Below are 13,850 nucleotides of genomic sequence, written 5' to 3'. Positions count from 1 at the left end.
ATTTTTTTTTTCTACTTTTTTACTCCCTCCGTCCCAAAATAAGTGACTCAACTTTGTGAGTATTTTACTATTCCTGGCTGGTGCATTTGAGCTCGGGGGTAGAAGATTACTTTCGGGACAAAAAGTGTTTTGCAAGACAAATATAACTATACAATTTGTATATGTTGAATCCATGTGTTTTGTACATATTAGTGGTCAATGTCATATATCGAAGACAATAACATTTCATATATTAGACCATAAAAATTCAAATGCGCCTTGTGTTTTGGAACTAAGGAGCATTTACAAAACAAATTCTAGTTAACCCAGAGTCTACTCTCTGAAGCATTTCATCAAACAAGTTTTATAACTGGGTTATTGCCTCGTTGGCACAACCTGCTGAGTTATGAACTCTTCATGGGATACGGATGATGGCCGGTGTTGATGTCGGGATATGCTAAGAGGACTGGTAAGTGGTCGTGGCTCATTGGCGGCGCGATAAAAATGACGCCATCATCGCTCGCATTACACATGGCAATAATGCAATATAACTTGCACCAAAGAAGAAGAAAAGAACCCGACTATGGATACATTTCAAGACTCATAATGCTAGAAGTTTGAAATATAATCTTAGTTCTCCTCCACCTCATCCCTGGACAGAGAGATAGCTCTTGTTCGCCAAATACACAATCTCTCTGACAACTCTGGTGTTTCATGTACAATCATATCATCCCACTTATGGCCTTTGTGTAAGTTCCTATGGTCCAAGTAAAGTTTTAAATACTTGAAATTTAGTGCCTCATTTAACATGCAATATGTATCAACGCTAGATTTTACATGCACCAGTCCAGACTCCATCAGTCCATCGCACACATTATTACCAAGCACATATTTTGTATGACTTAATTTTGAGATAAAATACTCAATCCAAAGCAAAAGATCATGTATTGCTCTCACAACATGGCGGATATCGATTGTAGACTCGTCATCCAAAGTACATACATTGCAAAGATTAAACAATACCACAAACATTACACGTCAGATTAACACCAAAAGTGGAAATGCAAATTTGAACTTTGTTTCGAACATGACCAAATCCTGGCGAGAAATCTCTTACATCTAAATATGTGCATGTTGGCGGTTGCTATGTTTGTAACTTATCTAAGTTTCACCTAAATGTAGGTTTCATAGATGAATGTGAACTTATATACTATGGACTACATGTTGAGTTTGGATAAAATATAAGGTAAATTTTGTAATTATGATGACAATGTTCCACAAACGACAGACCATAGTTGGAAGTTCCACCACTAGCTGGAACTTCGATATGTTTGATTGCGGGTTGATTTTGACAAATATAGAGTTATGTTTGCAAAAGGAAATAGTGTGTGAAAAGTTGAATCTCAATGGTCTAGATTTTAGCATCATATGGGCCAGGTTTCAAAATTCCCTTTTATGGATGTCATTCTCTATTGCTAGATTCAGACCCTAGCTCTGCCACTAAAACATGCAAACAACTACAAAACTAATTAACCAAGGCAAAATCAACTGCAAAATCCAACAACATGGTTCATCATGACATGCAGTAATGATCATCTAAAAACCCTCTACGCCCTACATAATGAATGGAAACGACTAACCATAGTCCAAAAGGACGGTACCCAGTTCACATCCACGCCGCCTAGTCATGTGCTCTCGCAGGTGGTGAGCAGTTGCCATAGATGACCTCACGCCAGATTTGTCGAAGGAAGCGGGTAGATGCGGCACAAAAGAGCGACCAAGTTAGGAGAAAGACATGGCAATCATCTTTTCATCTCCCTTATGCCATAACTTGAGCGGGCACATTGCTTTACAGGTGTATTCGGCGCTAAAATCACACCGAAAGGTCATGTTTGGAATGCAGCCATGGGGCACCCTTACGCCCTACCAAAAATTTCCCCGTTGACTGCTATTATGGCCACCCATTTGGATTGGCACCAACATTTCGAATCGACGACAATTTTTCGATCACTCGGTTCGGCTTTCACACCCACGCGTTAGCGAGATTGCGGCGGCAAAATCTTTCGCCATTTTTTGGTGGGGACGGCTGAAGCATGATCCAAACGGACACAAATATACCGAAGAGAGACATGTCATTTGCCACGTGTGTGCATGTCCGACGTGCCATGTTGGGACGCCTACTTAATTTGGACTAAATTGTTCTGCAAGACACTCCTCCTGCTTGCAACCAGGTCTGCAGGTAGAGGGCCGGACGGATTACTACAAGGGCAACACAACCGAAACATCTTCCCGTCTCGGTCCATCCATATCCGTAGAGCAGATTCAAACGGAAACAACGTGAAGTTGAAAGTTGAAACAACCTCGGACCTCGGGTGATCGACCATGCCGACGAAATACTTGATCGCCGCCCTCCCCGTACAATCCGCCGGCGGGGACGCCGCCGCCGCCGAAAACTCCCTCTGGCGCAGCCTCGAGGACTCCCTCTCCCAGCACGCCATCGACACCCCCCTCTACCGCGTAAGCATATAAGAGCAAGCCTCTCCTCCGCGATCCTCCCTTCTAGCTACTTCAATTCAATCTCCCCGAGCTTGATCACTCCCTCCTGCAGTTCACGGTCCCCGCCCTCAAAGGCGGCACGCTCGACTCCCTCCTCGCCCTCAGCGACGACCTCATCAGGGTGCGCCCCCTCCTCCCCTACAAGCTATATATAATCTCGTTCGCTAGTGTTAGGGTGTATTCTGATCGTTGTCGGTCTCTGTGCTTCCGGCCGTGCAGTCGAACCTGTTCATCGAGGGGGCCTCGCATAGGATCAGGAGGCAGATCGAGGACCTGGAGCGCGCCGGAGGCGCCGGCGAGGGCGGATCCCTGATCACCGTCGACGGCGTCCCGGTCGACTCCTACCTCTCCAGGTCTGTGCATTCAGCTGTTGGCTTTCACGGCCGCGTCTGCTTAGCTTAACTGAAGCTTTGCCTTCGATTTCGTGCAGGTTTGTGTGGGATGAGCGGAAGTACCCAACAAAGTCGCCACTCAAGGACATCATCGCCAGCATCCTGTCGCGGATCACCAAGATTGAGGATGAGATCAAGGTGATAAGTAACTCTACTTCTTGTTTATCCGAATTCTGCTAAGATAGTGGAGCATTAACACTGGTTAGCCGTGTAGCTACATGCATTGTGGGAACTGTATATGTTGGATAGAGTCTACCAAGTAATTGTACTCTTCAGCTACACCAAGTTATTATTATACTAACGTTAATACAAAGTTGAGTCATTTATTTTGGGACGGATGGTGTCAATTAGTAGTGGTTTGGGGCTCGATCTTGAGTTTATGGATCTTCACCTCGTAAAAATGAAATCCCCCCCCCCCCCCCCCCCCCCCCCTCTGAAGTATTGGGTAGAATTTCGAATTTGAAGAAACTCAAGATTACCTTTTGCAGGTTCAAGCAGCAAAGTATAATTCTTGTAAGAACCACCTTAGAACAGTCTACAGAAAGCAAAGTGTAAGGTAAAATACCTAGATGTTGCTAGAATGTTGGCAACTACTCAGCCTCTAGAATGTTGCTGAGTTCTTGACCTCAAGTTTCCTTGCAAAATAAGAAAAACATGTTTCTCCTTCCATTCATTGTTTTTCCTACTCTAATTGGTCCGCCTTTCTTGTGTGACAGTTTAGTCGTGCGTGATCTGTCGAACCTGGTAAAACCAGAGGATATAATCACTTCGGAACATCTAGCAACACTTCTTGCTATTGTTCCAAAATGCTCCCAGAAGGACTGGTTGTCATGCTATGAGTCACTTGACACCTTTGTGGTAAGTTTGAAATTCTGGGTATGCACTTGAGTAGTGATAATATTGGTGGCAAACTGTCATCTCAACTATTTTAGCACTGTCATTCATTTCAATAACTGCCTATTCTACTTGAGTTTTTTTTCCTTTAGTGTCAATAATCATGAACTTGACATCATATATATCTTCCAAATTACAAGTACATTTGACTTGCAACTCTTTCACTCAAATGCTGTTTTATTTTCCCTTATGAAGAGCTTATCCTTAATTCTTGCCCCAAAAGTTGGAGTAAATCGCAAAAAACCACCACAATTGTGCAAAAGTCATCAAACACCCACCAAAATGCATGCTTTCTGGTTGGTTTTTTCTGAAGCATTGAAAACTTCGACCAAATTTTGGTGGTTTTTTGCAATTTACTCCGAAAATTTGTTCTATTTGCCATTATATTCAGTTGAGCTAGTTGTTGAATTATAGGTACCGAGATCATCTAAAAGGCTTTATGAGGATGATGAATATGCACTCTACACCGTCACATTATTTGCGAAGGTTGTTGGCAACTTTAAAGCACATGCTCAAGAGAAAGGTTTTCTGGTAAGTTTGTTGCCCATGCCTTCTTTGGAACCTTGTTTACACTTACCGTAGTTTCACAAGCTAACTTTAATCCAAGGATCATTCGGTATAACACTAAATGATCTTGATTGTTGCCCATGTCATTTTGTTAACTTCTTTAGTCAACCATTAATTTCTATTTCTTATTGGATTCCAGATCCGTGATTTTGTGTATAGTCCTGAAGCACAGGAAAGTAAGGACGACCTGGAAAAGCTGCTGCAAGATGAAGAAGCTATGAGAACGTCTCTTCTACAATTGTTATATGCCAGATATAGTGAGGTATATGCCTTTTGCAGCTTATTTACATGTTCCTGTCCAAAATGGCGCCATTTTTTTTAAAACAAAAGAGGGTTTTGACTCCACTGACTACGGTTTTCTGTGAGAACCATTATGTCATGGTGTCTGACATCTTAATTTTCTTCAGTTCTTGTTACGATTGATAGTATTATAGTTTCGACAACGAAGCCATTAGGTGACACCCATATTGACTGTCTGGACATGATGATCCTAGCATGTCCAAATCAGGTTGATTCTGACTTACTAATCTGATATAGTGGTTGTTCTGATTGTGAACAATACACGGTTATCACTTGGTGGGTTCCTCATGAGTCGCGAATCACGACAATCTATGTTCATGCATGGTTCCTCAATTATAACTGCTTTTACTGACTATGGTGCAGGTATTCAGTTCCTGGATGCACATATGTGCTGTATTTGTCTTTGCAGAGAGCATTCTTAGATATGGTTTGTCACCATCAATCCTGGTAATTCTTGATTTCCTCCACTGTTCTATCATAGTCGCTCTTATAATTTCGTTATCTGATCATTAAACCTGTTGTTGCTTTTGCTTCAATCAGTGTGTTATTCTAGCACCGTCTATGGAGAGTGAGAAAAAAGTAAGGGACATCTTAGAAGAGCATTGTGGCAATGCCAATAGGTAACTCATTGCTTGGGTTGCAGTCAGTTGCGTTGTTAGTTAGTTACAAGTCACTCGCATTGTTTTGCTAATTGAACGTTTGAATTGCAGCAATGATTTCTGGAAATCTGACGATGATGGTCTCGGAGGTGAAATCCACCCTTATGTATCCTCCACCATGAATGTCGTGTGAGTATGAGCATATAGTGCTAGTGTGCTCCTGATATCTCCATGGAGGCAATGTTCTGGAGCAACTATGCTTTCAGTAATCAACAGATTTTTCAATACACTGTTATTGACTCATAACGTCGCATTAAGGAGATACAAGCGTAACGGATTCACACCCGGCCTCTGCAATATGAACCAACAAATTGTCACAGCGCAAGTTTGGTCATATTTTTGGCTTATAGGTAGCTTATGTCCTAGAAATGAACTGACCCATTTGTAGCTTTGGGAATCTATATTTTTTGACACAAGACGGAATTCCCGTGTTGGTTTTACAAATGTAAATATATATTTCTGGCACGATACAGCTACTCGTCACAACGAGAGTTTGAATTGTGTTGTTGCAACTAGTTTGTCTTGGTAGCTGATACAACGTTGCATGCCATTTTTGCAAAAGTGATTAAGGGGACTAAAGATATTCACTAGGTATGTCAACATGCTTTAATCGCATGGAAATGAAGAAAAGGTTCTTAGAAACCCTAAGCAAAGAGGAGGAAGCAAGGCGACATTTATTTATGCATTTGTTCTCTATGTTTGAGTAATAGGGAAGATGTACTATTTAGGAGGTGTTCGATTAGAGTGGGATGAAAGCCTAGCCTCCAAACGCATTTATTCCAAGACATACGCCAATTAATATTTTAATAAACAAACTAAGTACATCGAGATGTGACAATTTTATTATCAATGAAGTGGTAACTTGGTCGATTACTTGGTGATAGCCTTTGATGAAAAAAGTTATAAAGATCCTACTAAGACAAAGTCGATTGAAAGAGTGTAAACTGAAGCTCACCATATGAGAGCCAAGACATTTCATTTTCAAATTCATAAAGAATTTTGATGATATCATATGCTTTGTCTCCTAGTATATGTTTTCTTGCAAGGTACCATTGATCATCTCTAGTCGAACCGTCAAAATCTATCCCCTCAAAAGACTCCTCAAATCTTAACTCCTCAAATATGTGGAGTTATCAAAAAAGTCGTCCCCGTTGAAGTGTAGATGTTGATTGCCTAACCCATTTTCATAAGTTTGGACTTTTGGTTGCGTTGGCTAGTGCATGAAACTTAACATAATACCAGTGCCTAAGGTCTTGAGTTCAAGTCCCGGCTTTCCCAATTTCCTTTGCCATATCTCTGAATCTAGGCCTTTCCATCAGTTATGACTTTTGCTTGCATTGGCTAGTGCATGAAACTTAACAGTCCCTAGCCGAACTTCTAAAACTTAGCTCACTAAAAAAACATTGACACAATTTCATTTCAAACACAAATTTAAACAACTTGATTACATAATTAAACAAAGGTAGCACATCATACATAACATAATTAGACGATTTATCACTACATATCATACTTAGACAACTGTAAACTACTACTCATCGTCGCTCGTCAGAGACCTCTCCCCAATTCACGTCGAAGAAAGGGATCACCACCCTCTCCCCCACCGGAGGGTCCGGCCTCATTGTCGTTGTTGCTACGACGAGTCGACGGCTTCACATCATCCTTTTTGGACTCAAACCACGCTTGTTCCTCGACGACGAGCTCCAGATTCTTTGAGGTGAGCTCGGCCATATAGGCATTGTCGATGCGCTCGACCTCGAGTTGGTTCATGGCCTCACGATTCTCCCTATCCTCGTGGTGAGAGACCATTTGTGGATCGACGAAGTTAGGGATGCGGCTGCCGAGGAGGAAGTTTACCTACATGTTGCGGTCGTAGTAGTGGACCATTGCCACTTTGTACGTGCGCGTCGCCTGCTCCGCGGACTGTGGAATGTGCCAAGCCACCGCTTCTCTCGCGTGTCCGAATTGCTCATCCCCGCCGCCAAGTGCCCCCACAATGGGGGGGTATGGATCTCGAGTAGGCGGCGGTGGGCGCTCGATGGCCGCACGGACCCATTCCAAACGAAACGTGGATATGGGGTGGCCCTCCTTGTCGACAAGCTCGCAGCGGTGGTTGTTAGATTCGTCGATTCAGGCGGCGGGCGGAGGTCAAATAGAAGTGGGGCGGTGAAGGTGGGGGCTATGCGGTGGCCGACGGGAGAAAGGAAAGTAACGGAGGCAAGGAGGGCAACATCGGTGTGGAGGCAGACGAGCAGAGGAGAGGGGCGGCCAAGCGGGGGAGGGGATCTTTTTCTTTTCTTTTCTTTTGCTAAGAACTCGCTTCGGCTGCTCAAATTTTAGAGGCAGCCGAGCACCGCCTAATCTTATTTAGTTAAACCGGTTGAGGGTTCTGAGGGTTCAGCTAGATATTTTGTAGGGCCAAGGCCGGGTTGTCGCTCCCTATTATTTTTACTCTTTTTCTTGACAAAAACATTGTTTTGAAGAATAATTAAATCTTGGGCAATGTTTAGGAATTAAGTTACTCTCACAATAAGTTCAAGGAGAAAAGATACTCTGCCAATTAATTTGGAGGACAGGAATTCATCGAGCAGGCTCATATTAGAGCGGCTTCTAGCATGGTATTTGGCGCAGCCTACCTCTTTGCGATGCTTCGTGGGTCGGGTTTTATGCTGAGTGACGATGAAACACTAGCCATGGCGATGGTGGCACCTCCTCTTGGCTATGTGGGTAGCGAGGGAAGGGGTGGCGGATGGCCCTGGCGTTATCGTGGCTTTGGTGGTGGCGGCTCCCTGGTATGGATCTGGAGGCCTCGAGCTGGCAGTGGCGGCCCTCTTCTCAGGGTGTGTCGGCAACCTTGGTACTACGGGTGGCACGGTAAGTCTCCGAGTGAAAGCTCAGTGCTTCGGCGTCGTGACGACGATGCTTGTGGATTTGGCTCCCTCTTGGGGGCGTCGATGTGGGTCCTCTCCCTATGTCCGGGCTTGAAAACCCTAGGCCGTCTTTTCAGGCTCGGCCGAGGCGACGCGTTGCCTCGTCACTCTCTTTGGGGCGTCGTCGTGGAGCTCTTGTCCCGTCCGATTAGTGTCTTCGGGCATGGTTTGATCCTGGCATTGGCATGTAGCTGCCTCAGTAAAGGGTGGTCTCAGGTGTCTCCTATCTTTTATAGGTGTCTTTGTTGTCACCGTTCTCGGTCCTCGTGATCTCCCGGCAAGATCAGTACTCCACAGCCCACGAGAGGGTAGGCCCGGGCCTATTCCGGGCCGATGGTTTTGATAGCTCGTTGTTAGGTGTTTTGTCTCCTCTTTTAGGGGTGTTTGGATAGCAAGTATTAGTAATGGATTTGTAGAAAACAAGTTTTTAGCCGGTTTTTTGCAAAATCTGTTTTACTTACTTTTTTACGAAGAATCAGTTTGTAGAAAAAGTTGTTTGGATTTGGAAAGTGTAAAACAGCTCTATGCAGTTCCTTGTTTGGAGGATTCCATTCTCCCCTCACGGACGAAGTCGTCTTTTTCCCCATATCTACGCGTTCAAAGCTGTATCTCCGATTGATCCTCTGGCCGCCTCCTAGATGCCGCTGCTCGTCTCCCAATGGGCTTCGACGACATTACGCGCGGACGCTGGCGGCGCATGCGAGGGCGGGGACGCCATGCTGCTCGTACGACCCCGTCCGGTACCAGCTGGCCGAGGGCACATGGACTCGCTGCCATTGATGGCAAGCTGGCTAGTTTTGTGCCGCCCATGACGAACTCCTCCAATGGTTGGGCGTTCGATTCGCGCAGCGGGTGTAGGTTCGCCGGAACGACGATGGTGTTTTGGCGCTCAGCAGGCACAACGACGATGTCGTCGGGGCGGACTGGCTGGCCGCTTGCCGTTCGTGGCCTGCCCCTCCGGTGTTGTGCCGTCCGTGACGGTGTTTCAGCGCTCGGTGCGCACAACGACGGTGTCTTCGTCGGGAACAACGACGGAGTTACCAGCGGCATGTCGACGGTCGATTCGGTGTGAATCGGCTGGTTGCGAAACATCCGTGGTGAGCTCCTCCGGTGTTTGTGCGTTCGCTGACGCGACGCGCGTGGCTTCGCCGGAAACGACGGCAGTGTCTTTCGGCGGGCATGTGACGATGAGTTCGGCCGGCGTATAAGCTAAACTCGTTTTTCCAAAAGCTCGCTTTTCTGGTTTTACGGGAACCAAGTTTTACTTATCCGGGAATTTGTTACGCTAACCAAACGTAGTTTTTGGTGGTTATTCCTCAAAACACGCTTTAGGAAAATGGGTTTAGTAAAAACCACGTATCCAAACAACCCCTTATTGTTCGGTTTTGAGTTTTGGCGTTGTTGCTTCCCTCTCATATGTTGTTTTCTTTTGATCTGCTTGCATATGTAGCTTTCACTGCCACATTATATCAGTTCGGCCGTAATGAAGGAAAGCCTGCTTTGAGAGTTGGAGGACATGAATTCGTTGAACAATCTCAAATTAAATCGGCTTCCAGCTGGGTTTTTGGCACAGCCAACCTCTTCCCGGAATCGCGGTGCTTCGTGGGCCGGGATATGCTAGGTGACGACGATCAGCAGGGCGACGGCAACGATGGGACAGCGTCATTTGTCCGGAGCACTCGGAGCACTCAGACGTGACGATAACGGGGCTCGCACCGGACAAACAACGGCCATGGCGGCAGTACTACCGTCCAAGCAATTTCCGCTAGTTAAATACTCCACGCCAGTCCACGGTCCACTTTGCGCACTGTACTCTGACTCTGAGCGGCGAGTCCCTCGCCCCCTTGGTCGCGTCGCCCCTCGTCCCTCTACTGCCAGTCCGTTCGCCCACCTCGATTTCGCCTCCTCCGGCGGCCGTCGAACGGCGCAAGGTTCGATCCCCCAAATCAAATCCGTCTCGGTGCGATTTCCTTGTTCTCACGACTACCTTTGTCTGCTTCGCTCTTCGATCTCTCGCAGGCTGTTGGGACTTGGGACCAGCCACATAATCTCAGATGGCTGAATCCTTTGTGCTCAACACCGGCGCAAGGATCCCATCAGTTGGCCTCGGCACGGCGACGGGGAAAGCCGAACCCGGCGTCGTACGGGAGGCCGTCTACGCCGCCGTCAAGGTCACCTTTAAGCAGTATCTCTACAGCTTTTCTGCTGATAGGTTTACCTTAGCTAAACTGCCGAATCACATCTACGGAGTAACTAAGATGAACGATCTGTTGAATTCAAAATTAGGTTTCTTCCGAAGTGCCCATGCGCTGCTCATTTTGTGTGGCTTAAAGTGCTACCGAAGCCTGTCGTGTCGTGGTTTCGATTTTGAAATACCGAAATGCGCTCCTCTGTTCAACACTGAAATTTTGATGTTTCGGCAACACTACAGGCTGGATATCGGCATATCGACTGTGCTCCAGCGTACCGCAATGAGAAGGAGGTAATTAGTAATTACTTGAGCAGTAGTATTCAATCAGATTTGATGGATGCCCCTATGATGTGCTTGTTGTGGAGATTGATTTTTTTACCAATTCAAATTAGCTGGTCTGTACTCACTGAAAACATGTGTCATGCTAAATTTTCTGTAACAAAAATTGTTTGTTTGCACAGTAATGTACATAATTCTGTGCACTATCTGTACTGCTGTGTTTTGTCCCTGACAAGGAACATGTTTCTTCTCTTTGTTTAAAAAATATGGATAATTACCAAATCAAATGAAGTGCCAAAATTTCTGAAAACATTCTCGCCTGTACATGTGGGAAGGAATTATGAACCTGTAAAATTGATGGAAAAATATTTAGATATGTGGTCTGCTTAAAGAGAAGCCCACACTGTGACTCTTGATATCGTTCCTGCATTCATATGTTGTCTGAACTCATGTAGTACTACAAAAGATATCCCTCCTCTACTGTTGTTGATTTTTCTCGAAATATATGGTATGTTATGTAGCTAACTGGATTGAAATATATGCCTTGTCGCCTTTTATAGATTGGTCTCGCTCTCAAGAAATTATTTGATGAAGGCGTGGTTAAGCGTGAAGATCTATTTATCACTTCTAAGTTGTGGTTAGTCTTCATGTTTTCAACCTCAGCTGCATCATTCGTAAAGAAGCAGCTTATGTAATTTGCAGTGCTGTGTTTTCAAAAGATATTTTAAATTTTGCAGGTCTGGTAATCAAGCCCCAGAAGATGTGCCAGAGGGCATTGACACCACTCTTCAAGATTTGCAGCTGGACTACTTAGACCTTTTCCTTGTAAATTTCTATGCATAATTATCCATCTATTTAATACTCCCTCTGGAAAGAAATATAAGAGCGTTTAGATTGCTAAAGTAGTGATTTAAACGCTCTTATATTTCTTTAGGGACGGAGTAGTGTATATATTGAAATTCCCTTCGCTCACATAATACTAAAAGTAGATATATTATGCTTATTATCAATCTGAGCAACATTTTCAGCATGAATGTTTTTTGTATTTGGTAGTGATAAATAAAACTATAAAAAATTTAAAAATCAAAACGGAGGTTGAAACCCCCAGCCTAGCTTTCACTGAACTAGGAAGTGTATTCTCAAGCTCATCGTTGGAGAAAATTGATTTTAACCGTGTGTGTATACATGCCCAAGTTGTTTTGTTGGTGATGTCCTATATTTTGCAGATCCATGCTCCACTTCGTTCGAAAAAAGGTGCCATCCCAACCCCTGAAAACTTTCTTCCTGTTGACATTCCTGCTACTTGGGGAGCAATGGAGAAGGTATATGCCTCTGGCAAGGCCCGTGCGATCGGTGTGAGTAACTTTTCTTGTAAGAGGATGGAGGATTTGCTTGCCATTGCAAGTGTACCTCCAGCAGTCAACCAGGTTGAGTGCCATCCAGGTTGGCAGCAAATGAAACTCAGGGAACTTTGCCAGTCAAAGGGTGTTCATCTTTCTGTAAGTTTTAAACATCGCCAGTATAGCGGCGATTTCCCCTCTTTTTTCAGTAACCATGGTAGCTACTTTCTTGAAAATTACTCCACTTCTCATGTTTGTTGTTCACAATTTTTTACTTCTGCTTTTGCAGGCATATTCACCCTTAGGAAAACATGGATCACCTGGATCCACGGGTCCAAGCTTTCTTAGCAATCCCATTGTCATCTCCGTTGCGGAGAAGTTAAACAAAACTCCTGCGCAGGTTGCCCTACGCTGGGGTCTTCAAATGGGCCAGAGTGTACTCCCGAAAAGCACGAATGAAACAAGAATAAAGGAGAACTTAAGCATATTTGACTGGTCTATCCCTGAAAATTTGATGGCGAATTTCTCTGAAATTCAGCAGGCATCTCTCAATTCCATCCTTGTTATTTTGCTCTGTTGAAACAGATTTTTATCCGCATTATGATGTCTAATAATTTGCACATTCTTCCATCAGGAAATGCAGTGCATGACAGCTTTACCTTCCTATATGTGTTATCTGATTATTATTATTTTTTGTCTTGCTAAATGCAGGTTAAGGTGCTAAGAGCTGAATTTGTGGTTCACCCCCAAGGTATTTTCAAAACCGTGGAGGATTTTTGGGATGGTGAAATCTGAAGCGTATGAAGTGCTGCACTGAAGGCATTGCATTCCAGCATGAAACCGTAGTCGTCGTCTGATTTTGTATTTGTATGTAGAGAAAAAACTGAAAGCATATTGGCTAGATCATCATCTGTCTTCCTCTGTATTTTTACTGGTGTTACTATGATTATCGGATCTCTTTATCCGGGAATATCTCATTTTCAAGTGTGAAAAATATGATTCATCTTATAGTCAATGCAGGCCACTTCGTGATACCTAAGCTCATAGAATCTATAGTTGAAGCCATGATGTCCCCTGTTTTACTCCATTTTCCTCGTTCTACAATACTAGTAAACAGATATAATATGAAAAATATATTTTATTGTATATTTAATAATACTAATTTGGTACTTTAGTTCCTGATGAAATATTCTACAAAGTTGGGTTAAACTTTACATTGATTGGCTTCAAGCAAAATTTATACCTTATTTCCAAAAACCGAGGGAGTAGAAAATAGTTCTGGTCTGATCGCTTTTTTTTTTGTTAGTGCTGTTAAGAATTGAGAACAATTGATATTCTGGCCGCCACAAGAAAATGGTCGTACATCTCTAAGGGCATCTCCAACGTGAATCCTCAAATCGGCCCCAAATATCCGGACTGGACGGTCACGAGACTTTTAGCACCCCAACATGGATCACCAAATCGGGCCAGACCAGTCCGGGCGTTCGAAATCCCACAGACGCAGCTGAAGTCCAGACGTCCGCCACGTCAGACCATGGTAAATTTAGGGAAAATATGTAGTGTTGAAATGAAATTAGGAAAAAATGTTTTCTCTCTAAGTCATGGGAGAAATTTTTGTGGTGTTCACATGGCAAAAGTAGGAATGCTGGTATAAAAAAAGCAATGGCAGTTATGGAGAGAAATGTAAAATGTTACATGGCAAAATTTAGAATTTTTTTGTGTTCTGAAGCATGGCAACAATTAAAGAATGTTGTAATGGTCAG

The 13,850-nt window shown here is 44.0% G+C and overlaps 2 protein-coding genes across 2 annotated transcripts; both read left to right on the top strand.

Moving 5' to 3' along the window:
* Positions 1 to 2,361: 2,361 nt before the first annotated feature.
* On the top strand, positions 2,362 to 5,480 carry LOC109751171 (V-type proton ATPase subunit C-like). Its single transcript, XM_020310062.1, has 11 exons — positions 2,362 to 2,496; positions 2,588 to 2,656; positions 2,755 to 2,888; positions 2,966 to 3,065; positions 3,416 to 3,483; positions 3,644 to 3,785; positions 4,236 to 4,352; positions 4,528 to 4,650; positions 5,052 to 5,135; positions 5,229 to 5,308; positions 5,399 to 5,480. The coding sequence occupies exons 1-11, from the start codon at positions 2,362 to 2,364 to the stop codon at positions 5,478 to 5,480; spliced, it is 1,134 nt and encodes a 377-aa protein (XP_020165651.1).
* A 4,533-nt stretch (positions 5,481 to 10,013) lies between these two features.
* Positions 10,014 to 13,119, top strand: LOC109751164 (NADPH-dependent aldo-keto reductase, chloroplastic). Its single transcript, XM_020310057.3, has 8 exons — positions 10,014 to 10,208; positions 10,297 to 10,448; positions 10,709 to 10,759; positions 11,308 to 11,384; positions 11,485 to 11,572; positions 11,974 to 12,246; positions 12,377 to 12,628; positions 12,799 to 13,119. The coding sequence occupies exons 2-8, from the start codon at positions 10,332 to 10,334 to the stop codon at positions 12,880 to 12,882; spliced, it is 942 nt and encodes a 313-aa protein (XP_020165646.1). The 5' UTR covers positions 10,014 to 10,208; positions 10,297 to 10,331; the 3' UTR covers positions 12,883 to 13,119.
* Positions 13,120 to 13,850: the final 731 nt, after the last annotated feature.

Source organism: Aegilops tauschii, chromosome 1, assembly GCF_002575655.3.
Source record: "Aegilops tauschii subsp. strangulata cultivar AL8/78 chromosome 1, Aet v6.0, whole genome shotgun sequence".
NCBI lineage: Eukaryota > Viridiplantae > Streptophyta > Magnoliopsida > Poales > Poaceae > Aegilops > Aegilops tauschii.
This window is presented reverse-complemented; position numbering and strand designations above follow the sequence as displayed.